A 23695-nucleotide genomic window follows, 5' to 3' on the forward strand; every position below is an offset into this window, starting at 1 on the left:
TTAACTTTGGAATGTTTTGATAAAATCACAGACGGTGTACCCCTTTCCATTCTTCCTCTTTCTGAGAAGAAAACAGTAGGGTTTTTTTTAAACTTACAGTTGAAGAGTTGGTGTGCCGCTTCTATTTGAAGAAGCAGCTGTTTCCCAGGATTAGAGGAGCGAGGTGCAGTGTTGGTAATGGCTTTCCACAGTCTGTATGAAGGGAAGGCAGAAGTTGCCCAGGCCCTCGGCCGTGTTTGTTCAGTGTAAGCATGTGTATGATATAAGTCCCTGGCTTGCTCCTGGAAGTCACTTCTCTCTCCCTGAATCTCTCTGTAATTTGTTTATGCCTTGCTCATAGCAATTAATAGCATTCTGCACTTTCTCGAGTCAGCTATTTCTGGCCAAATCTGCAACACTAGCTTCTAAAACATGCTGTGTGCAACTAGCACAATCCGAGATTGTAGGGAATGCATAAACATTGTAGTTTTGATACTCCAAAATACATGACCAGTGTAGTATTCACACAGGTTCATGGGCTTTGCTTGGGAATAGTAGGAACAACCATGGGAGAGTTTAAGAGAGCATTAACCCTTTTATCACTATTGTGTCATTTGTAGCTACCCTTTCCCTTCTTTGATAAGAAACTAAATGTAAATTGCTATGCAGATTTATCACTATGCATCCCTCAACCCAACCAATTTGTCACTCTTTGGAGAGAGCCTTACATAGTGTGTGAAGTAAAAATTTAAGAACATATAGAAAACAGTAATATAAATATAAATGAATATGGAAGTTTAAGAAATGCCCTTTGCTGTATGGCATGGCATTTTAGAACGGGCACTGTCTGTTTTACTTTTGACCCCAGAATAAAGAGTAAGCATACATAATAAATTGTTGATTGTATTCTAGGTTAAAACAGTGTAGGAGTCTAATAAAAGTCTAATGGCCATTTTTTCCCAATAATTCTTGGGTGAAACATCCCAAACTTTGTTTGGAAATCAAATCATGTGGAAATATGAATCATTGTATTCCTTTAGCATCAGCTGGACTTACATGCTGCCATGTCTAACTGTATTATTTAATTTTGGTTTTTTAAGTTAAAACATTTTTTAAAAAAATACAAATTAAACTGCAATTTTTTTCTTAATCTGAAAACAGTTATGGATCAGAAGTGATAACTCAGTTAAGCGCATTGTTTTATCCTACTATAGCTTTATGCTCTATACCCTACTTCTTTGGCATAGAACATAAAATTTTATACAACTGTCATAATGAAATAATTACATTTTCTATTAATGATAGAAAAGTCCTAAAGAGCCATCCAATGGTCTTATCTAATACTGTCTTTTCTTGTTTTTTTATTAGTTCTTTGGGAATTGCATACAATAAACTTTGATCATATCCAACCCCCCAACAATATTCCCAGATTGACCCAGCCTTCACTGCCACAAAACTTGGTGTTCTCTTTCCTTTTTATCTTTAAACTCACTAAGTCCAGTTTGTAAAACAGTATTTTCATGAGTCTGTAACTCTAGTGATGAAGGTTGCCAACATGAGGATATGCATTGTTGCATCGGTTTAGATTTCCTGTAGAAAAGATGGACTGCATAGTTGGCGGTTCTGTTCAGATCAGTTCAGATGATAAAGTATTAGTAGGGAGACTATTTAGAGGTGGTCTGGCTGCCCGGGATGGCTCATACTTACAGCTCCTGCACTCAAGGCTGAGACAGTAGGATTTTAAGTTAAAGGCAGCCTAGGCTACATGACTTTCTCAACAAAGAAAAAAGAGAAAAGAATACCCAAAGTACCTGCAGCTGTAAGAATAGCCATCTCCTATGTGCCAATATACACTCAGTAAGCAGATTTTAATTTCAGTGTGTCATCATATATTCCAGTACCCTCTTACTACAGGTGACACTTTGGGAAATGGTGGAGGATTGTGGGTAGATAGGTAGAAAGATGGGTTGCTGGTGAAAGTCAGAGCCCCACCCTGGTGATTAAAATCTGCACAAGGAGAGGTACAAATTGAGACCTGAATTGCAAACTGTAGGGGAATGTCCAGTTAGAACTTTCCAGCAGAATGAAGTTTGCTGAGGAAGAAGCTGACCTCTCTGGAACACTGATGGAATACAGATGGTCAGAGAGTGGAGTGGAAATAGAGAGAGCACATTATATAACAAAAGGAGTTTAGGAAAACATTCATGCCACAGATCCAGAAATACATGCATTTTAGTTTCCTTTCCTCCAGGGAGAAGAGATTGATAAAACCTTAAAATTAAATGCGTCACTTAGAAACTTTGAGTTGACAGTGTCCCTCAGAGGAAAGCATTTGGTGTACATCACTAGATAGCAGTCATTAGATGTCACCTTAGCAGAGGAACTCAGTCAAGTTGGAACCGCTTTGAAAAAAACCAATTACAATGCGAGTTATGAAAGAGAAGTGGAAGAAGCCCAGGGAAAATACTAGAAAATGCAAGTTCTTTCATCCATTGAATTTTTGCAGAGAGTTCTGGCTAACTGGATTGTTCAGACTTAAGACAGCAATAAAAACAGGGCCTTGTTTTAAGGATAAAAGAATTGTTATAAGGCAGAAGCCAGGATTATTAACATTGCAAAGAATCTTTCTTTTTAATAAGTGTTTTCTTCTTGGTACTAAAGTACTTGATTACATATACATAGGAAATAAAAAGAAGCGTTGAATTTTTGATCACCTTGTAAAATATATTTAAATTGAGATTCCACAGATTAAATAGCAATATAGGAATGAAGGAGCAATATAGGAAAAAAAGGTACTCTTTCATACTCTGGCATGTTGATTGTTGAAAGGAATTATGAAATAATTTTCTCTTATAATTCATTTTGACTCATTAATTTTGCTGGTTCTGTTTCAAGATGATATGGAAAACTTGGACAATTTTTAAAAGATTTTATTTTAGTTTTTAAGTGTGTGTGTGTGTAAGTGTGTATGTAAGTATGTATAAGTACATGTGAAAGTCAGAAGGGGGTGCCAATCCCCTCTTTCTGAGGATACAGGGGTTTTGATCCACCTGATGTAGGCACAGGCAATTAAATTTACATCTGAACTCTTAACAGCTAGGTCATCTCTTTAGCTCCCTCTGACAGTATTTTGAAGACATGAAATGTTAAAACTTAAAATATGTAGTTAAGCCTCCACAGTTCTTGCTTGTAAAGAAAGGAAGTATGAATATTTGAGTCATGAGTAAGCCATGTGGAAGGAAGGAGTAATTTTTGCAGTGGCTCCTCGGAACACATGGAGCAACAGCTACCAATAGAACGATAAACAACAGCGAGCCTAGACTTTGAAATGTTACCATTTCTTGTCTCATAATTGACGCCATTAGCAGAAGAATCAATGAAGACTAGAGTTGCACCACCAACCAACAACAACTAACTGAAACTTTCAAAAAGTCCTCCGGCACTAGGCAAAGTATACACTGAACATTCTCCAAAGTAGACTATATTCTGGGTGATAAAAATTATTTTAAAGTTTTAAGATGGTTAAAATTATAAAGATTATTCACAGAGAGATAAAACCAAAAATCAATAACAAAAAGCTGTCTGGGAAATACCCAACTACTTAGAAATTAAACATCATACTTGTAACTAGCCCATTATGGCCCAAAGAAGCAAGCCAGAGGAAGCTAAAAATATTTAACTATATTAAAGTAAAAACACAACTTACTGAAATTTGTGGGATCAACAACTGCAATGAAGCATGAAAAATATACCATCCAGTGATTTTACATCTAGGAAATTACAGTATGAACAAGCCTCTTTGTAGCAATGCATCTGTCATAGGAATAAAATCCTGACTAAACCGTAAGAGTGGATATTAAGAGTGTAAGTGAAGCTATGATATATAATGGTGATGATGGAGATCCAGGAGGCTTGTGTTGTAATAGATCCTGTGCTCTATTACATACATGCAGGGACTCGAGGAATGAGAGGGAAACAAGAATCCTCTTATAGAAGTGTTTATATGTGTATATACTTTTTATTTTTACTTTTTTGTTTATTTACATTTATATACAGTATAAGTGATCCAAAAAACAAACAAAAAACTGGTTGAGGTCCAAGAACGGCAGTGAATTCCCCAGGTAGTCATGTTACATGAGGCCTTCCTACAAGGACAAGTGCATTTGAGACATCTTCTTAGACCACCTTGCTGAAGTTGCTTGATGGGAACTCTCCAGACACCAGCTCTCTTTAGCCAGTCTGGTTTTCCCACTGTATGTTTCAGATGGTAGACCCACCATCCTTCTCTTTATACAACTTGTGTTTTCTTCTAATGATATTTAAGAAATTTAACCTTGGACCAGCATGATGACTTAATGGATTGAGGCCTTTGGATCAGGCCTAACGATATGAGTCCAATCCCCAGATTCCACAAAGATAGAAGGTGAATACCAACTCTAGAGATTTGTCTTTCACACACACACACAGGCTCAAATTCTTGGACCTTTGGGTGTATGCACAAATATATTAATTTAAAAGTTAAATTTTCAAGGCAAAAATGTAGCTTCTGCCCACACTTAGTCTTCACTTCAGAATGCTGCGACCACGAGGTCCTCTTCCTTCACTTCCTAAGCTCTTTCTGAATCACTTCCTGAAATCCCCCCTGCTGCTACCCATGTAGAAGTGTCTTCATTGAGCTCTACTCAAATAGTTCCCTGAACATTACCTCCAAGGGGCATCTTCTTTAGCCTCAATTCCATGTTCGTCTTTCTGTTGTTTACTGTTATTAGAGTGCATATCATGCTTCTAATTATACCACATTTTGTAGATTATTTGTTTAATGAGTGCCGTTCTCTTTTGGAAAAAATGAACGTTTCCTGATCACATAATCCAATATCTTACTTGTTCCTGCCCCAGCACATAGTATATTCTACCTCCTATTATTATTGATTGAATCAGGGAGGGGGAATAAAGAACATAGTAAATAATTTGAAAAGAATCATAAAAATTGCAAGTTCACTATTTATTTAAGTTTATCAAGTACCTGTTTTTAATCTGTTTAACCAGTGAAATTTTTTGAAGTTGTCCTCTAATAGTTGAGAAAGACACATTTGTGCAACATATGAAGACAGGGACCTATTATGTATATTTTTAATTAAATATTTGTTGGATGTAAAAGACCATATTAATATAATCATACAGAAAGCAGTCTGATAAAATGCATTTTAAATGTAAAATTGTTTTATTGAACCACTATTTCCACCTAAGAATTTGTCATAAGGGGTAGACCTAAATATGGCAAAGGTGGCATATTTAAAGTTACTTCTCCCAGTGTTATTTATGGGGATCATCTAAATGCAAAGAAAGATAATGGCTGAGTAAAGCATGGCGTACCCACTGGATAGGGCGCAAGTTACACTTAAGTTGAAGATTCGGAGAATGTAATGACTTCAAAATGTTTTCACCTTTTTGCCGGTAACATATAGCTTTGTAAATGTGTCTCTAAAGCCCTTTTGTGTGTGTGTCATGAAGAAGGCTGGAAAGAAATGTCATGCTGCACAGCAATGAGTGATTTCTTTCTTCTTCATATATAATACACAAGCTATGTATATATATATACATATATATAATACACAAGCTATGTATATATATATATATATATATATATACATAGCTTGTGTATTAGGTCCAGTTTCACCGTCAGTACATTTATGTGATGCTCTTTTGATCATGGAACTGAAGTGTGGTACTTTCTTTCTCAGGACGACAGGCCCTTTTTAGGAGGTTCCCACATCCGTGGCCTAGATCACTCAACCTCTTGGCAGGATGGCAGTTCCTTCCTGTCTAGTCCACACTTCAACTGTAAGTAATAAAGTCTATTACCAGTTATTAAATTGGATTTGTTAAAAAAAAGTATAACTCATGGGGAAATTAAATTTTAAGACTAGTACATGATAGTAATATTCATGCTAAAGTTTGAGAAAATTTTTATTATGAATTATAAACACCTCTGGTGGTACCCAACTCACTGAATTAAAACATGGAATTTGTGTTTAGACTTCAAATATTTTAAAGAAAACTTAGAGTAAATTATCCAAAGTAAAAATATCTGTTAAACCAATTTTTGGTTTAAAGATTGTTAACTATAGATGAGCAGATAAAGTTATCTCAACAAAATGGAAATCATCAAAACAGGAATATATTTGCATGTAACTATTCATAAATATTTATTTGTACAAAGAGTAAGCATGCATACATGTCTACACACTAAATTTCATTTTTTCTACCCTGTGGCAACAGTAAGATGTGATGATTCGCTAGCCCAGGACCCAGTTACCACAGTGCTTCCTCTCCTCTTGCCTTCTGCAGTGGCTGTCTTTCACAACATTCAGTGTCTATGCGTTACGCTTGAAGTGATGTGGGATTCCCCTCTGTATGATGTGAATATGTTTTATTGCCATTAGTTAATAAAGAAGCTGCTTTTGGCCAATGGCTTAACACAATAGAGCTAGGCAGAAAAACTAAACAATGCTGGGTGAAAGGAGGCGGGGTCAGAGAGAAGCCATGCAGCCACCACTGGAGACAGATGCCTCCGCTGGAGCCCACCGAAACTTTGCGGTAAGCCATGACCTCATGGTGATGCACAGACTAATGGAGATGGGTTATTTTAGAATGTAAGAGCTACCTAGCAATACGCGTAAGCTACTGGCCAAACAGTATTGTAAATAATATGGTTTCTGAGTGATTATTTCAAGTCAAGGCTGTTGGGAAATGAACTAGCAGCCTCCAACAACATTGAAGGCATCGGTCCTACGGTTTTAAAAGTGTTTTCTATTTGAAACAGCCAAAACTCAATAAAAAATTTTTAAATAGGACAGCAAATAAATTGATTTTTTTTATCATTTGAGTAACTTTTCATTTACTGATTTCTTTAATCCCCTTCACCACAGAGTGAACTGAAAGGCAGCACAAGTGATGCCTGCTTTGTTCACCGTTTCTTCCTTAGTTTGCCACATAATTCTTGGCACATAGTAAAAGCCCAATTAATGTTCAATTAAATTAGGTAAATGAATATACAAGTCCTTTTTGAAGTCTACTTTTATCTAAGCCATCGGGATTCAAATATTATTTAATAGATTCTAATTTGCATAATAATTTAGTTCTTCAATTTATCATGGGCCTGGAGGGTTATACATTAAATTTGATAATTCTGTCATTTAAAATAGCTAGCCTGCTATAAAATAATATATCAGAATAATTCTTAAAGAAGTAGGTCAAATTTAAAGGTGATATCTCTCATTTTTGGTTATTTATATTCATGGATTCATTTAATAAATATTTATCAGTTTCTGACAAATGGTTTGGTTTTCATTATATCATGATTATTTTATTCCCAAAGCTAAGCATTTTGTCTTTCCCATTGTAATCGTTTTACCAAGTGATTTTGTATCTGTGTGAACCCTCTGCTATTCTGATGTTGCGGCCACTCTTCAATATGGATTACATCTCAAGTTGGATATAGCATTGCAGAATCTGGTGTATGGCCCTGCCAGAATTTGTGTCTTTCACATTAAGCAATGTAAAACTTTCCTCAGATTACATGGACATTAGAAGTCCCACCCACTGATACACTGAAGAGCCTGGAGGTAGTGACCAGGAGTGGAGAAGAGGGGCCATTTTCTGTTTAAATGGCTCCTAAAACAACATGGATAGAAGACGTGTTGTAGGAGCTATCAAGATTGTTGGAATTATATATAATATTATATAATAGGCATTCAGAGAGACTACATTTAGGTTTTGATTATACCATCTTGTAGCCAGCCTTGATCGTTTTTCTAATTAAGATATATTTCTCGTAAGCACACACGGAGTTCTATTCAAATGTAGTTGTTCAAAAGTAAATAAAATTATTTAGTATAGGAAAAGTTATCATTGCAACATAGTCTGAATGAAGAACTACTTGTCACTGCTTGTATTATAGGATGTAAAAAATTAATTAAATTCCTCCATTTATTATTTGAGCCTTATAGTTTACTCTTTTTATTGACAAATTTTATTTATGATCTTCATGCCACAGTTATATCCATCTCTTCAGTACTTTTCAAAATTTAGTTAACACTGAATACTTCTGTTTTTGTAGCAGACTAATTCCACTTAGAGAAATTATCCTCTAACTTCTCTTTGTACTGAACACCCTTAAATGGAAAACTGCCATGCCCAGCAGAGAATAGAGCAGAACCTTTGTCAAATAAGATAATTAGAGGTGTCTTCAGATACTAAAGCTAGAGACTAGAAGAGGGAATAGACTTAAAAAGGTCTTAGAATTATTAAGTAGGACATAAAAATGAAAGAAACTAGACAAATGGGAAATAAAATCTAGGAAAATGTGAAGTAAAAGAAATGGGGACCAGGAAGAAGAACGGGATAATAGAAAAAAAATTAGGTTTTTAGAAAAACCAAGGGATGACAAGATAGTTCAAGTGGGTCAAGTTACTTGCCACCAGACCTGATGACGTAAGTTCAATCCCTGGGCCCACATGATGAAGAGAAAGAACAAATGTTCGCAGTCTGTGCACTGACCTCCACATGCATACTGTGGCATGTGTGTAACTACAAACACATGTTCTCTCTCTCTCTCTCTCTCTCTCTCTTTCTCTCTCTCCTCTGTCTGTCTGCCTGCCTGCCTGTCTATGTCTCTGTCTCTCTCTAGCACACAGACACACACATATACACACTACTAAATGTACTTTACAAATTTGGAATTCAGGGAGGGGCTGTGGAGATGGCTCACTGGCCCTTCTTTCATATGACCTGAGTTTCCGTTCCCTGCATCCACACTGGCTCACAGCTGTTTGTAACTCTGGTTCCAGGGGATCCCAGTTTCTTGTTCTGGCTTCTGCAGGCACCAAGTATGCACATGGTGCACAGACATATATGCAGGCAGAACACTAATAAACATAAAACAGTAAAACAAACTTGTAAAGTTTAATTAAAAATAGACAAGACACAGTTCACAGATTTGGAGTTTGGGGAGAACAAAGGAAGCGTGCAGACCAAGGGTGAAAGGGCTTGTCTAAGCAGTCTGTGATGCATATGGCACCAGACACTTGCTCAGGCCCTTGTTTCCTCACCCCTCGCTTCTATGGAAATACACTGAGGAGAGGGAGGTTAGTGTCCTTCATCCTTGTGTCCCTGAAAATGGAATCTTCCATTGACAGTTGATCAAGGCTTTGGCTGACTATGCAATTCTAAGTTTGACCAGCTACAACATTCCAAGTTGAAAATTATTTTCCTTATGAGGGCATTGAAGAAAATACTTCTCCCAATCCAAGACTGCTGTTGAAAATCATAAATATTTTTCTCCTCTCTTTTGAAGTCCTCTTCTGTCTTCTCCACCCCCTTTCCTTCTGTATCTGGTTTCCCTTTTCTCTCCTGACCTGGGAAACTTGGAAGATTGCTGCCCTTGAAGCCCATTGACTTTGTGGGTTTGTGTTATTCATTCTTCTGTCTTCAGGATTAGTGAGCCCTTAAATGGGCACTCACTTTTGTCCTTTTATTGGAAATAGCTTTTCTCATATAATATATCCTGATTATAGTTTTTCCTCCCGCTACTCCTCTAAGCTACTTTTTACCTTTCCTCTTTCTATCTCTAGCCCATTTCTACCTCCCATTAGGGAAAAAAAGAGGCTTCTGTGGTTCTGTGGGAAAGTAATAAAAATGACTAACACATTACAATTGAACAAAACAAACCAACAGAAGGAAAAGAGCTTCAAAGAAAGCACAAGAAGCAGAGAACCACTCATTCACACACCCAGGAATCCCATAGAAACAGCAAACTAGAAGGTATGATGTTAGTGCAGAGGACCTGATACAGAGCCATGAAGGCCCTGTGCCTCAGTCTCTGTGAGTTCATAGGACCTTTAAGCCTTTTGATTTAGAAGGCCCTCTTTTCCTGGTGTCCTCCATTCCCTGTGACTTTTAGACTCTTTCTGCCTCTTACACAGGTTTCCCTGAGCCCTGAGGGGAGAGATTTGATGGAGACATCCCACTTAGGGCTGAATGGCCCAAGGTCTCTCACTCTCTGCTTTGTGTCTGCCTGTGAGTCTCTATATTTGTTCCCGTCTGCTTCCCTGGCCCGAGACAGTACTCACACTTAAAAAAAAAAAACAACAACAATTTTTCTTGATTCTTTGGGAATTTCACACCAGATACCCCAATCCCAATCCTACCTCATCTGCCGTTCACCTTTGTAGCATTCCCCACAAAAGGAAACCTTTAAAAGAAATAATAAAAATAAAATATAAATAAAATGAGAATATCATCAAAATACAAACAAACAAAAGACCAAAAAATACTAAAGCAAGCAAACAGAAGAGCAGAGAGCTGTCCTTTCCCTCACCAGCTGCAACACTCAAGAGAGTGGCCTCTACACCTCACCTGGACAACAAGTAGAGCTGGCTCTGAAGCTGTCTTTGTAGGAGAGTGGACCCTGAGGGCATCAAGGAAGGAGAACCAGTCATTGTTGCTAGGGGTGAACTAGCCTGGACAATGCCATCTCACCCTGGTCATGAGTCATGAGGATAGGGGGAGCTGGCGGGCTGGCCGATAACACAACTACCCAAGCCCAAAACTTGGGTTATGAGTTGACCCACCCCCAAATCCACCCCATCTGTGATCTGCTGGAGCACATGAGGGGCTGTACCTGTGGACCTAAAACTACAAGATCCTCACAACACAGGGCAACAACAAGATGTCCAAGAGGAGTCCCAGTGAGGGCCCAGCACCGACAGTGTAGTAGAAACCAGAGTCCTTGAACCAGACCAATGACCCTTTGGGATGAACACTTCTAGTAAAGATGCATGGGTAAAAAGGTAAACTGTGTGTCATACTGCAGCTTCTTTTTTTCTCTTAAATTTTATTTTCTCTTATTTTTTGTGGGGAGGAGGTTGCAGGGGCAGAGGGCAGATATGAAGGAATAAGGAGATGAATGGGGCTGAGATGCATGATGAGAACGACACAAAGAATGAATTTTTAAAAAGCTAAAAGACAAACAATTCCCTCCTCCATCTCTCCTGCCTCTCCATCTCCTCTTCATTCATCTTAGTGGCATTGGGAGCTTCAGCATATTACAAAGTACACACTTTTGTCCAGACAACTTTACTTGCAACACTCATTGTATAAAGTGTTGTTGGTTGGGAACCAGGCCTCTTGCTTCTGGTACACCATCAATACTGCATCCTCACCAAAACTCCTGCAAGCTATTCTACTGCTGCCCAGAATCATGGAGCTCTTGTGGCTGCGGTTCCACAGGACCAGTCCCTTCACAATGTGCAGCACACCATAGATGGGTAGATGTTGGGGAGACTAACCCCAAGTCGTGCATGTGTGCCCGGGTGGGAGCTGAGGTGGTCAGTCCAGGTCATTGGGGTCATCCCCTTCCAGTGAGGGGTGGAGCCAGCTGGTCCACACTCATGCTTAATAAATCTTCTCATAGTAAACAGAGATTCTATTGAGAAAATCCTTAGGAAGCAAAGAAATTACACATTATCTTATGCAATTTAAGACTTGGGGAGGAAAAAAGTAAAACCACCAAAAAAGAAATGTGGAGGAGTTAATTGAGCCATTGGGGGCAAATTGTCATAGAACAAAAGCATATTAAAATTAATATGAGTCAATTAATATACTTGGGGAGAGAAATAAGAGGAGAAACGTTGTTACAGTCTACCTATTAGGTGTTTTCTGAGCTGTGTTTATTTACATGGTCATGAAAATATAAACACTCAGTATTGACTTAGCTGAAACTTCAGCAATAGCTATTTTAGAAGGATGGGTGTGAAGAAGTGGGTGGGTGTGGATAATGTCTAAAAATGATAAATCAGAAAATAGCATTTTAGACTTTTTTATATAAACGGAGCGAAGAATGACATTTAAAGAATTGCTTGTGTTTGCCTCTGGAGGATTCCAAGCGATGCAGTGGGAGACCCCTGGTGTTCTCTACACTACTTTGAAACTCTTTGATGTAAAGATGTACACTTTGGTTAGACATGAGTCTTATAAAGACAAATGCTACCACAAAAACCTCAGTTTTTATATCTGACCAGCAAATGTCCAATTTTCTTATTAACTTCTAAATTGAGTGTAAAGTCTGGCTTTGGAGCTCTGAACCATTTCAACCTGTGTGGAAACTTGGCGAAGAGATGACTGCAGCCCTGTCGACGTGGACGGACTTTACTTTCCGGGTCCACAGAGCAGGCTCTTATTGCTTGTGATGGAATACGAACTGCATGAGGCCGCTTTTGTCCCGTGCCATGGAGGCCAAGGCACTCATTCTGCCGACGTAGGGGCTCTGTCAAACTGTGACCAAACCGAGCACAGAAACATGGACCATGGAAAAAACAAAGGAAATGGGAAAACACTGCATAATTTGTGGTCTCTCAAATGCTCCAGCATTAATGAAAGTTTGTTTTAAGAAGTAATTTATGTCAGCTTTGTGTAGTTCAGGTCAATTCATGAGAAGGTGGATTCCCTCTGCCAGGAAGAAGGGAAGAAATGTATAAATTGTAAGTTTATATTGCCATTGGAAATAAGAACACAGAAATCCATTATTAAAAGCATGATCACCAGCAAATTTATCCTGGCTGGCTGGAAGCTGTTGCCCTGAGTCAGGATCCTCTTTTAGAAGGTTGGTTCCATTACCTTCAGCCTGTAGACAGTGGGGGCTTAGTCAAGAGAGCGTCACAATGTCGGCTTTGGGAGCCGTCATTTTCACTTTTTATAAGTGGCGACTGGCCGCTGGTCTTCATGTGTAGCTCCTTTGAGATGAAAGGCACACGACCCCAGGGCAGGTCCCTCTCAGGGCTGAGACTAGTCTAGACTTGAATGAGGTCTGTAGCACTTTGGTGACTTCTAGAACTCCCTAGCCTTTTGAGACTAACATGCTTAATTTCTGTGGAATTGATGCTTCCAAACCAAATTTTAAAATAAACCTAGATTGCAAATTGTCTGTAATCTTAAACTACCCCAAAGAGTAGATTTTTTATAAAATAAATGAGTGGACCTAAGAAAAGGACTGTGGCTTCTTTTTTAGTAAGGCAAAACATTATCTAGAATTATTATAGACTTTAGAGGTGAGTTATAGATTTTACTCTAACTTGATACTTTCAGAAAAACAGTTCAGTAAAAGTTACCTTAAAAAACTATTTTACCTCCTACCTCAGTTTGGATTGCTAGGAAACGAAAGCTTGGCATCTTGGTTTGTATTTAATTGAAGGACATTTTATATCTTTTGGATGAAAAGTAGTCCACAGAATAACAGAAAATAATTACTATACTAATGGTTCAAGGTCTGCCTCGTCTGCCTAGTTAACTGTGAACCGCTCCTTTTTAAGTAATCTATCCTACAGGGTCAATCCCAACAATATGTGGCAATAAAAATGTTAGGGGTGCTGGTAACATAAGAATGATGCTTTCTTGTTCATCAAAGGATCATTTATTGCTTGGAAGCATAACATATCTGCCTCTTTTATTTGCTTATTTTATGAAACTAGGCTTTAGTTTTGTATGTTAACCAGTTAAGCATCAAATATTTTTAAATGATTAAGCTCTGGTTTTGTAATATTACAAAAGGGTTTCTTTCTACCTGCTCTCTAGAAAACATCTAAAAAGTTTGCAATTGGCTGTCTTTTTAAGTCTCTTAGTGTGTTCACTTGCATCAACTTGAGTGGGCTTGTATACAAGGCTTTGAGATCACTTTTGAAGGAGGCAGTAATGGCAGACAAGGTCATCTCATCTCAAGGAGAAAGAAGTGGTGAACAGTAAGGGTGTGTGGTACCTCAAAGGAGACTGAGGAAGGGACCCCAGGACAGGAGCATGAAGTGGGTGATCATGGGGTGCATCTCTGGGAAAGCTACAGTTGACCTAAAACTTGGGGGAAAAAAAGAAAAGGTAAAAAAAAAGAGCTAGCTGAGTTGAAATTGGGTGGGAAAAGAGATCCTTGTACCAGGAGCAGAATGTTCAAATGGTCTGGGGAAGGGGGGCGTTGTCTGCCAGGATGCAAAGGAGAGTGAGAGGGACAGCCACTGGTAGGGACCTCGATTTCATTCTAACTTCACCAGAAGCACAAAGGTAGGGAGGCTGTTCAGGAACAGAGTGTCCCTTGGGTTTACTTTTAGGAAAGTTATTCTGATTAGACTGGTTGAGGAGCAAGGTAAAAGACAAAGAGGAAATGGCAGCCCGGGCTGAAGAGACAGGGACAGGGATGGTGTAAAGGAAGACACAGGTGACTTCTGGAAACGGGATTGTGAGGACTCACTCCTAGATAACATAGAAGGGGCAGGCAGACAAAAGCAGGCTCCCGGAACCTGTGTGGGTGGACATACTGGTTCTAAGACAGAGTTTTGTTATAATACATACTGTATTATTGGTTTCTAAGAGTAGTGGATGAGCAGGGATCTAAGAGCTGAAGCCTGGAGGGAAAGATCACAAAACAGTGCGATTCTGGCCTCAAGCTTTGAAGGGAGATAAGAAAAACAGCAAAGCTGGATTCTGGATGTATTGCTAGTAGCCGGGAGGGTGTAACACAGAGGGTTCCATGAAAGGAGGCCTTCGGATTTTCTCCCTGTAAATTCTTTGTGCTTGTGTCATTGTATGCTGACAAAGCATACTTCTCCCACTCTCAAATACAAATTTAAAAATTCAGTTTTAAAATCAGCTGTGTTTTTGAAAATGGACTGATTTTATTTATGCTAAAGATCTGCTATTCGGTGTAAAGTTCAGTTATAGAAAACTAAATTAAATATGATGCTTAATTAACTAACTTCTACAAGATTACTTTTTTTGGCCCAAGTTTTATATTCACATTGGTTTATTTTTCTCTTTCCTCTAGCCTTGCCAGCATTTACCAAAAGAGCCATTACCCCAGATCCAGCTTCAATCAAGGAAGATGCCACAAGTTTACCAGTGAATGGAACAACTCCACAGTCCAAGAAGGAGGAATATGAGAGCAAAATATGCAAAATGTAATTCACAACCTTACTTGAGTATTTTACAAATAACGCCCTATGGTTCTTTTTGCCATTTGGCTCAGATTATCCAAAGACACCATGTGGCTTTGGCTCCTTGGACCTGCCAGGCATTGACTAAAGTGGCGTCACAGTCAGTCTTTGTGAGTGAGAGTAAGTTTAACCAGTGGAAGTAATCTCAACGTATGAATGGTACACAGCTCATTTAGAGGCAGCTCATACAGGCAGAGAAAGCCATCATTTTTTCCTCTATTTCCCCATTTTTCAGTGTCATACTTTTCCAGCCCAGCCTTGAATTTATAATTGATGCCTTTCGAAACTGACTGGCTGAAAAGGGGTGGGGGAAACGTTCCCTTCAGGTAAAGGTACCCAGCAGTTTAGGTTCAGGAGCATTTGGACGTGATTGATTTTTAAATGCTTTCTCCCTAATCAGTTCCCCTGTGTTGTAACATATCATGGAGATGCCTGTGTAATATTAGACTGCCCTTTAAATCTTCACATCCATTGCCCGTCATCTCAGCAGCCTATCACGTGTAGTTTCTTATACCTACTCCAATTGTCATTTTTAATTGCAAAAAAATTATAAATGATAGCTGAACCATAGAGCACTGTGAAGAAGCCACAGCACCATTTATTTATTTGTCATGGCCAAATGTCCCACTGTGATCACCCAAGGCATAGCCTGGCTAATCTCTGCTTTGCTCCGACTCAAGTCCCAGCACCGCTCTCCTGTGACAGTGGGGTTCACTCCGCAAGAGCCCCTGTATACTTTGGTACTACCTGACCGCTCCTCACATCCCAGCACTGTCAACATCATCGTGTTTGTAAAACCTCGTGCCTTTCCGTGTCCATCTACCAGTGAAGAAAATTTTATATTAATATGCTAAGTAATGGTCATCATCCAGGAAGTGGGTCCTGCTGGGCCAAGGTGGAAAGACTCTGCACAGATACAGAAACAATAAAGCAATCCTTTGTAATGTACATTGCATGTTGTGTCTGTTAAAACACACGTGTTTATTGCATTTCTCACATTTCATGAAACTGCTGTATTTTCATTCAAAATATGTCTTGCTACCTTACCATAACACTTGGGGTGTAAAACAAATGAGCCTTCTCTCTCTCTTTTTTTACTTTTTAAATTGATTTTTAATGAGCTCTACATTTTTCTCTGCTCCCCTCCCTGCCTCTCCCCTCTTCAACCTTCCCCCAAGGTCCCCATGATCCCAATTTACTCAGGAGATCTTGTCTTTTTCTACTTCCTATGTAGATTAGATATATGTAAGTCTCTCTTAGGGTCTTCACTGTTGTCTAAGTTCTTTTGGATTGTGGTTTGTAGGCTCGTTTTCGTTGCTCTATGTTTACAAACCACCTATGAGTGAGTATATGTGATAATTGTCGTTCTGTGTCTATGTCAAGAAGTCAGTATTTCACCGCACCATTTCCCATCCTCCAGCTGTTACGCTCTTTCTGTCCCTTCCTTCACAAAGTTCCCTGAACCCTGCATGGTGGGACACTGACCTAGCCAAGCGCTCAGAATTACTTCTGTGTGCTTTGACCAGTTATGAGTCTCTTTGTTAACCACTACTCACTGCAAAGAGAACAGGGAAGTGAATGAAGGTTCTCTGACCAAAGTTAAGAAAAGCATATGCCTTTGTGTATGAATGGAAATACTTAGCTTCAGTTTGATGGTGTGACCATTTACAAAGTAACAGCAGTGGGTTCCCCCAAAGACCTATGACCTCCCTGTTGTGGGAGCTGCGGGCCTGCTTTTCATCCCACCCAGCTCCCACACGGCTAGCTTTACACCAGAAATAACAACACACAAATTGTATTCTTTTAAACACTGCTTGGCCCATTAACTCTAGCCCTTACAGGCTAATTCTCATATTCCGATCAATCCATCTCTAATCTGTCTTACCGGGAAAGATTCAGCATGTCTGACCTGGCAGCTTGCTTCATGGCATCTGCCCGGGAGAGGGGAGCATGGCCTCTGAGCTCACTTCCTCTTCCTCCCAACATTCTGTTCTGTTTACTCCTCCCACCTATGTTTTAACCTATCAGGGCCAAGCAGTTTCTTTATTAAGCAATGAAATCAACAGATTGATATATGACACTCCCACATCACCTGCCTCACCATATTTTTTAAATCAGGATTACAGTACCAGGCATGAGATTCCCCACTATGGAGCAGGCTTTATTTTTACCTCCCAGAGCCAGCAACTCTTTCCCTCCTTTGGCAGGGTAGCCTGGACTACGTGTGGTAAGAGCCATATTGCCGGTAGCACTGGGACTGTGGAAGGGGCCGACCTTCTGCAGTGCACCTGGTCCAAAACTTAATTTGAAGATTGACCTTTTTGGTTTAATAATTTTGATTCTTCTGGCCATCTTTCTCCCTAAACACGCTAAACTTCGATTGAAGTTGCTGAAGGCCACAGAGGGAAGGAACACAGCTGGGAGAATTCTGGCTTGCTGTTTTTCCCCCTGGCTGAGGTCATATTATTCCCCTGACCAGTGTCTGACTTGACGGTTGGAAACCAGTTGGTTATATAACATTCTCTGTACCCAGTTTCCCAGAACTAACTTTATTCTTAGTATAGCTTATTGATGTTCCCAGCAGAGAGATAGAGCTGGTAGCAGAGTAAAGCAGTGTGTGATATCCTTTAAAGGTTGCTCATGTAGAAAGTACATATCCACTTAAGAAGCCTTTCTTCCTTGTGCCTATGGTAGATGTCTGCTTATATTTTAAATCCCAACTCAGTGGTATGCCGTTCATATTCACAACACATCTCATTGAAGGGGAGGAAAAACGCTTGTATGAGAAGCATTCTCTTTCTAGTCTGTAGTAATTGGGACCAAATTTTTACAAATAAGATGGTCTGTTTACTAAGCAAAGCCATTCCCACTTCTGTTGTTCGCCTCGGGACTCGGGTGCATTATAAACGCAAGTATTACATCGTACGGCAGTGTGAATGAACACTGAGTCAGAGTCCTTTTTGAAAATTCTGATGCCCCCCCAAGGAAATTATCCCAATATTTCCTCCCCATTTTAGACAAAATAAACAAAGTTTGTGATTTTCACGGCCTTCACATGAGGAAGCGGTTCTCACGAAAGCAGCTGGCTTTCTTGGCTCGAAACTAAAGCACAAGCCGTAAGCTGGAAAGCAAATCGAAGCATTTGTATATAAAGGCATTCCACCCTCCAAAGTATGATATAAAAATAGTTACCTCTTTCAACTTTTAAGTCCTCAAATATTTAGCAACAGAAAAATGAGGTATTCCTGTTTGAGGAAAGCTATCTAAACCATGGAAGAACTCACTTAGTGTCTTTTCCATATAAACACAACGCATCTAATTGAAGGGTAGGGAAAAACGCTTATACGAGAAGCAGGGCTTCAAATTCCAAGCCCCCAGATGCATTCATTGAAGAGGTCACCCTTGTTTCCGATGGGAAGCAAAGCAATCCAGTCTGCACTGTCTGGACAAACCAGTTCCACCCTCCCTCCAACTCAGCCTGCCCCATCTTAGCTCCTGTTACATCTGTGCCCGTGTCCCACCTGCATCCACACCCAACACGTGTCTTACTACGTCCCCAAGCCAGTTGGCCTCCAATGTCTCCTAGCCATGCAGTTTGCATGGAAAAATTGGCTGGTGGGGGTAGGGAAGGGTGGCGGGTGTAGCACCTCAGTTTTTTCTACAGTCAGTATGCATATATGCTATATGAATATAGAGAGAGATGAGAAGTTCATGTCAGGTGGCGTTTTCACTTGCTTCTCTGCCTCATTTGTGGAGACTGGTTTCTTATTTAGCCTAAAACTCATTGATGTTGCTAGCCTGGCTGGCCAAGAAAGCTACTGCCTCAGTCCTGGCCTTACAGGTTGCTAGGATCAAAGTAAAGGCCTCATATATTCAAGATCTTCTGAGACCCCCATCCCTAGAAAAGCCTTTGTTTGTTAAACCACACAATTTTTAGTGCTCCTGTGGTTGAAATCCTAGGAGTACTATAGCTGGCCATCTTTTCTTCCCTGGCATAGCTCTCCATAGGCTAACTGCAAAAAGCCTGTGAATAGAAAGTTTCCACCTTTAATTTTGTTCATCTGTCATACCCTACAATTGCTGCTGTTTTCCCATCATTATATACAGCCATTTGCACATTGTGTTTATTTGTACATCAGGTCTCTGCGAACCTATTTATATTGCTTTCTTTGCCTTATAGCAAAAAGAACAGGTCCCAAATAGGGGAAGAGTTGCAGATGAGATTTAAAAATTTTAATTTTGAAATCAATGCCCTCTGTAAATTTTTCCCTTTCTCTGATCATCCTGCATAACTCTAACTCAGTGTTATCCCTAGGGTTGTGATTGTGTTTGCCCACGTTTGCTGAGCACTTTGATGGGTAAGGCACTGAAGGATGTCAGAAATGCTGTAAACCGAGATAAACAGAGGAAGTTGGGTTGCCTTCAACAACACATTTTGAACTGTTTGTTGGTCAGGAAGAAATCTATCTCTGAGGAAGGGTGGGGGGCACAGCTTTGTGAGAAGCCCCGTTAGGCTGTATGCATGATGTGAAGTTTGTATCTGCTCAAGACTGCACTAATCTGTAATATTATTTCTATACCTCTTGCTAGCAGCTCAGATCTGGATGCAAATGGCCTTCTTCCTAGTAGTTCTTTTTATCTGGGTGTCTCATGCCTGTCTGTCAGTTTGAATTTTTGTTTTATTTATGCTGCCATTAATCCCATTGGGAGGGAAGATCCATGCTTGATTTATGATTGAGCATTTTCAAAACTTCCCATCACAATTAACCTCAAGCTGTCAAGTCACCAGAAGCAGAGCAGCCATAGTGGCAAAGCCATCCACCAAGGTGGCTTTGAAAGGGTGGGTGCTAAAAGAGATTTGGAGCAATCGGGGAGTTTTTATGACTTTTTCCCCCTCGTCTACGTAGATGTATTGATTCTAACAAGGTACTTCCTGCCTAGAGTCACAGGCAAAGGAGACTCCGCCCAACAGCTGCAGGCTGGAGAGACCTCACATTGCTGGCCAAGGTTCATTCGGTGCTTTGCCTGAGACCACAGCCAATAAAGCCAGTGTGTGCGGTGGAAAGAGTTTCCCATTTTTTTCCATTGGAGAAGTCTTTTGTGAGGTTAGTTTGACTGTTCCGAATTAACAGTGGTCAGTGTTTTAATTTTAGCTGCATGTAGTAAGCCTGCTGATTAGATTCCACTGAAGACAAATCATAATTTGGTGAGGACAATACATATCCTGAAAGCATGTGTTCTCAAAGCGTGGCCACAAAACTAGCAATAGCCTATCACCTTGGAACTTTCTAGAACTAGGAACTCTGACTATCCTTAAATGTACTGAACAGGGGGCCCTTTGGAGGCAGAGCCAGCAACCAGTGATATGCTAAATCCGGGTGATTTTGTTGATAGTTGGTTTTAAGAACTACACTTCAATATTCATTTGATGTTAGCCTTCCTGGTATTTTTTTTTAAACCTGCCTCTCAGGCAATGGACAGAATTATTATTCAACATTGGCTTGCAGTATTCCATATTGCCACTGAGAGTCCCAGCTCTGACTCCAGTTCTGAGGTTCTCAGAGTGAGGGACCTAAGGCAGCTTTCAAGGATACCCGGCTTACACCTGCTTCTCCTAACTGATTTCTATTAGCCAGGACTCGGTCTTCTAATTAGGAACCATCACTAAAGCACCGACTTAAGACAGGACCTATACTGTGAGGCTCACTATTATTTGAAGCATGCTCTCTGGTTACCTAGGGGATGTAATTATTTATATAGTGCTTTCAAAATGAAACTTCAGGGCTACAAAATACATATGATTCTGCTTCCCATCCTCTGCCAGAGCTCGGTGATGAATGGGGTCTTACGTCAGAAAGTCCATACTTTTGCTTGGGACTTGCCCTTTCACCTGAGGAAAAAAATCACTATTTCCACAATTTGGTTAATTATATTCAGTTCTGATTGAGAAGCTATTGCTTACTAAGTCTTGTTTACTTGGCTAGAAGAATCTTCAATATACATTACCACTCAAACTTTTAACTTTTAAGAATTTCAAATTTGAAGCACTTGGTACATGTATGAAGTTGATTAGTGAGTGTATATGGTTGAATATGCATATGTTCTCAGAGCTGTAACTGCTTGAATATACTAAACTTTCACTGCCTGTCAACATTATCCTGTGCAGCCTTCTTGTCAGAAATGCAAATACAGTGAACTTTTTGAAAGAAAGCATTGAAAAGTTCTCATCACATGATAGCCAATCAGAGGGAAGAAAGCTAAACCCCTGAACTCATCATTGACCCTACCATTGACATTTCTAAGGTAGATGCCACATAGTTTGGATGGAACCATATAATCCCCAAATTAATGTTTTTGTTTCAGTGTGTTGCTTTTGGGCAACCTTTACATTCCAAAAGGTATGACCTGATGTGTTTGAAATAATTTTCCATCCGGGGGGTACCGTGTGAAGATTAGGGTTCCGTTCTCCATGCTATTGCTGGATATGCGCTGAGCTAGCTTCTTGTAGACAGCTCCCATGTGAGAGCAGGCCATTTCAGAGCCACTGAGATCCACATGTCCTACAGAACAGCTGCCGCGAGTCTGCTTCTGCGTCAAGAGCTTTGCTTCTGAACTTGAACCATGTGTTGTGCATTCCTTAGACGGATGCCCATGGTTTAAGCCTATTGTTCTCTCTCTTTAATTTTTGCCTCCAGGGGACTGACAATGGGATGTACAGTCACAGATTCTGGGACCACAGACCAGTTACAGAAAACCTTTCCCATGCATGTTCATGCAAGTAAATGATCAGCCTCAATGTTTAGTCCCCTTAAATATTCAGTGTTTATTACTCTTCTCTAAGGGTGACTACAAGTGAATTAGGAACAGAACACCCAAGAGACAACAAGTTAACATCCTGGGGGGAATGCAGCCATTTGCTTGGAAAACATGGATGTGCGGAGGATCTTTGTGTTCTGCAACATGGGAGACATTTGAAATCTCCCAGATTTCCTAATGTGATAACTGTTGCCCACTAACATGGTAAGTACCAGAGTAGAATCCATGTTCATCCCAACTCATCTCAATGCTGTGATCTTGTACATGCCTGATCAGTTTAACAAAAGAAACACCCCCGCCTTTCTGTACCAAATCATAACTTAACCTATTACCAGCACCATCATGGAAGTTTATTTAAGTTACCCACTATTTGGATGAAGAGCCAATTGTATAATTTATAATCCAAGTAGAGTCTGGGAAAGTCAGACCAAAGTAAATTATCATCGCCTTAATATCTACAGTGTGTTTTACAATTGTTAGCCAGAAGCCATATACAAATCTAGATAATTAGAAACATGATTAGAATGTTAACTGTTTTCTCATCTCTTTCAGTAAATATTGTGTCCACTGTTAGAACCTTGAGAGAAGCATAGAAAACTTCCAAATGCAACCAATGGCACCCAACCACAGCCCACTCATTGCAGTAGGCACAGGCATGATAAATATAGAGCTCAGTCTACATCACAGGGTGCCTCACTGGACTCTTTGAAATTTGGGGTCTGTTTCTACCTAATGAAGTAGCTGGTGTAGACTAAGTGTTCTGTTGGAGAAGCCGCTTGTTGGTCCTGACTGCCCAAAACCGAAATAACCACACAGAAACTATATTAATCAAAATACTGCTTGGTCCATTAGCTCTAACTTCTTATTGGCTAACTCTTACGTCTTAATTTAACCCATTTCTATTAATCTCTGTATCACCACGAGGTTGTGGCCTACCAGCAAAGTTCCAGCACGTCTATCTCTGGCAGCAGATCCATGGCGTCTCTCTGACTCTGCCCTCTTCCTCCCAGCATTCTGTTTCCCTGCCTACCTAAGTTCTGCCCTATCAGCAGGCCACTGCGGTTTCTTTATTCATTAATGGTAATCACAGCACACAGAGGGGACTCCGACATTTTGTAACTGAACATATTTTTTGAACCAACCACACCCATACTTTTCTACCTTTTCCCAATACAGTCAACAAAAGTGTTTATTAACTCATCTGGAGAGGCAATTCACAACTTTAGTACTGAGCAGAACCAGTGGCCCAACTACTTTCATTTAAATTCAGACTACAGTGCTGTTCTTACAACGTCAGTCTAAGGTTTCAAACACACCTTGAGTGCCATGGAAACTGCCAATCAGTTAATAACTCCACATCACTATTATTAACAACTGATAAATGTACTGAACATGAAATATTCTGATTTCTCCATAATGCTTGTCAATAAAATATAATTGTTGTGCCATGCTCCATTCCTTTGTGTTTGTACAAGTGTAGATATTGGTCATTGTAATGTTGTTAGCAGCAATTGCTCCACAACTGTTGCTGCCTTATTATAGTTGAGAAGTTGAACTTCCCTCCTATACAGCGAAGCTTTGCTGCATCCTAGATCTGCCACCAGCAGCTAATGTGCATCTGGCTGTGCTTTACTTGCCTGTTTGTCCCCTCATTCTCACATATTTGATGCGGAAAACTAGGCTCACTCATATGCCAATTCCTTGTTTAGTCGTCTGTCTTCTTTCTTGGACCTGTGTCTGCTCTGGAAAAAAAAAAAAGAACACTTGAGTGATGCACAGCTCCTCTTTGTATTTGCCCCTGGTGCTTCCTTTGTTTCTGAATTGTTGTGATTACAATCCTGTCTAGCAAGTGAAGCCAGACTTGTTTA

At 39.8% G+C, this 23695-nt stretch overlaps 1 protein-coding gene across 2 annotated transcripts in view; it reads left to right on the top strand.

Annotated features, from left to right (window-relative positions):
- Cep128 (centrosomal protein 128) overlaps positions 1 to 15959 on the top strand; it is a 342557-nt gene extending 326598 nt beyond the window's left edge. For both annotated transcript variants that reach the window (XM_075948454.1, XM_075948455.1), the window contains 2 exons: positions 5721 to 5820; positions 14843 to 15959. In XM_075948454.1, the coding sequence (XP_075804569.1) occupies positions 5721 to 5820; positions 14843 to 14979 (237 nt within the window). In that variant the 3' untranslated portion in view covers positions 14980 to 15959. The remainder of the gene's footprint in view (positions 1 to 5720; positions 5821 to 14842) is intronic.
- The last annotated feature ends 7736 nt before the right edge of the window (positions 15960 to 23695 follow it).

This window comes from Microtus pennsylvanicus, chromosome 14, assembly GCF_037038515.1.
Source record: "Microtus pennsylvanicus isolate mMicPen1 chromosome 14, mMicPen1.hap1, whole genome shotgun sequence".
Taxonomy (NCBI): Eukaryota; Metazoa; Chordata; class Mammalia; order Rodentia; family Cricetidae; genus Microtus; species Microtus pennsylvanicus.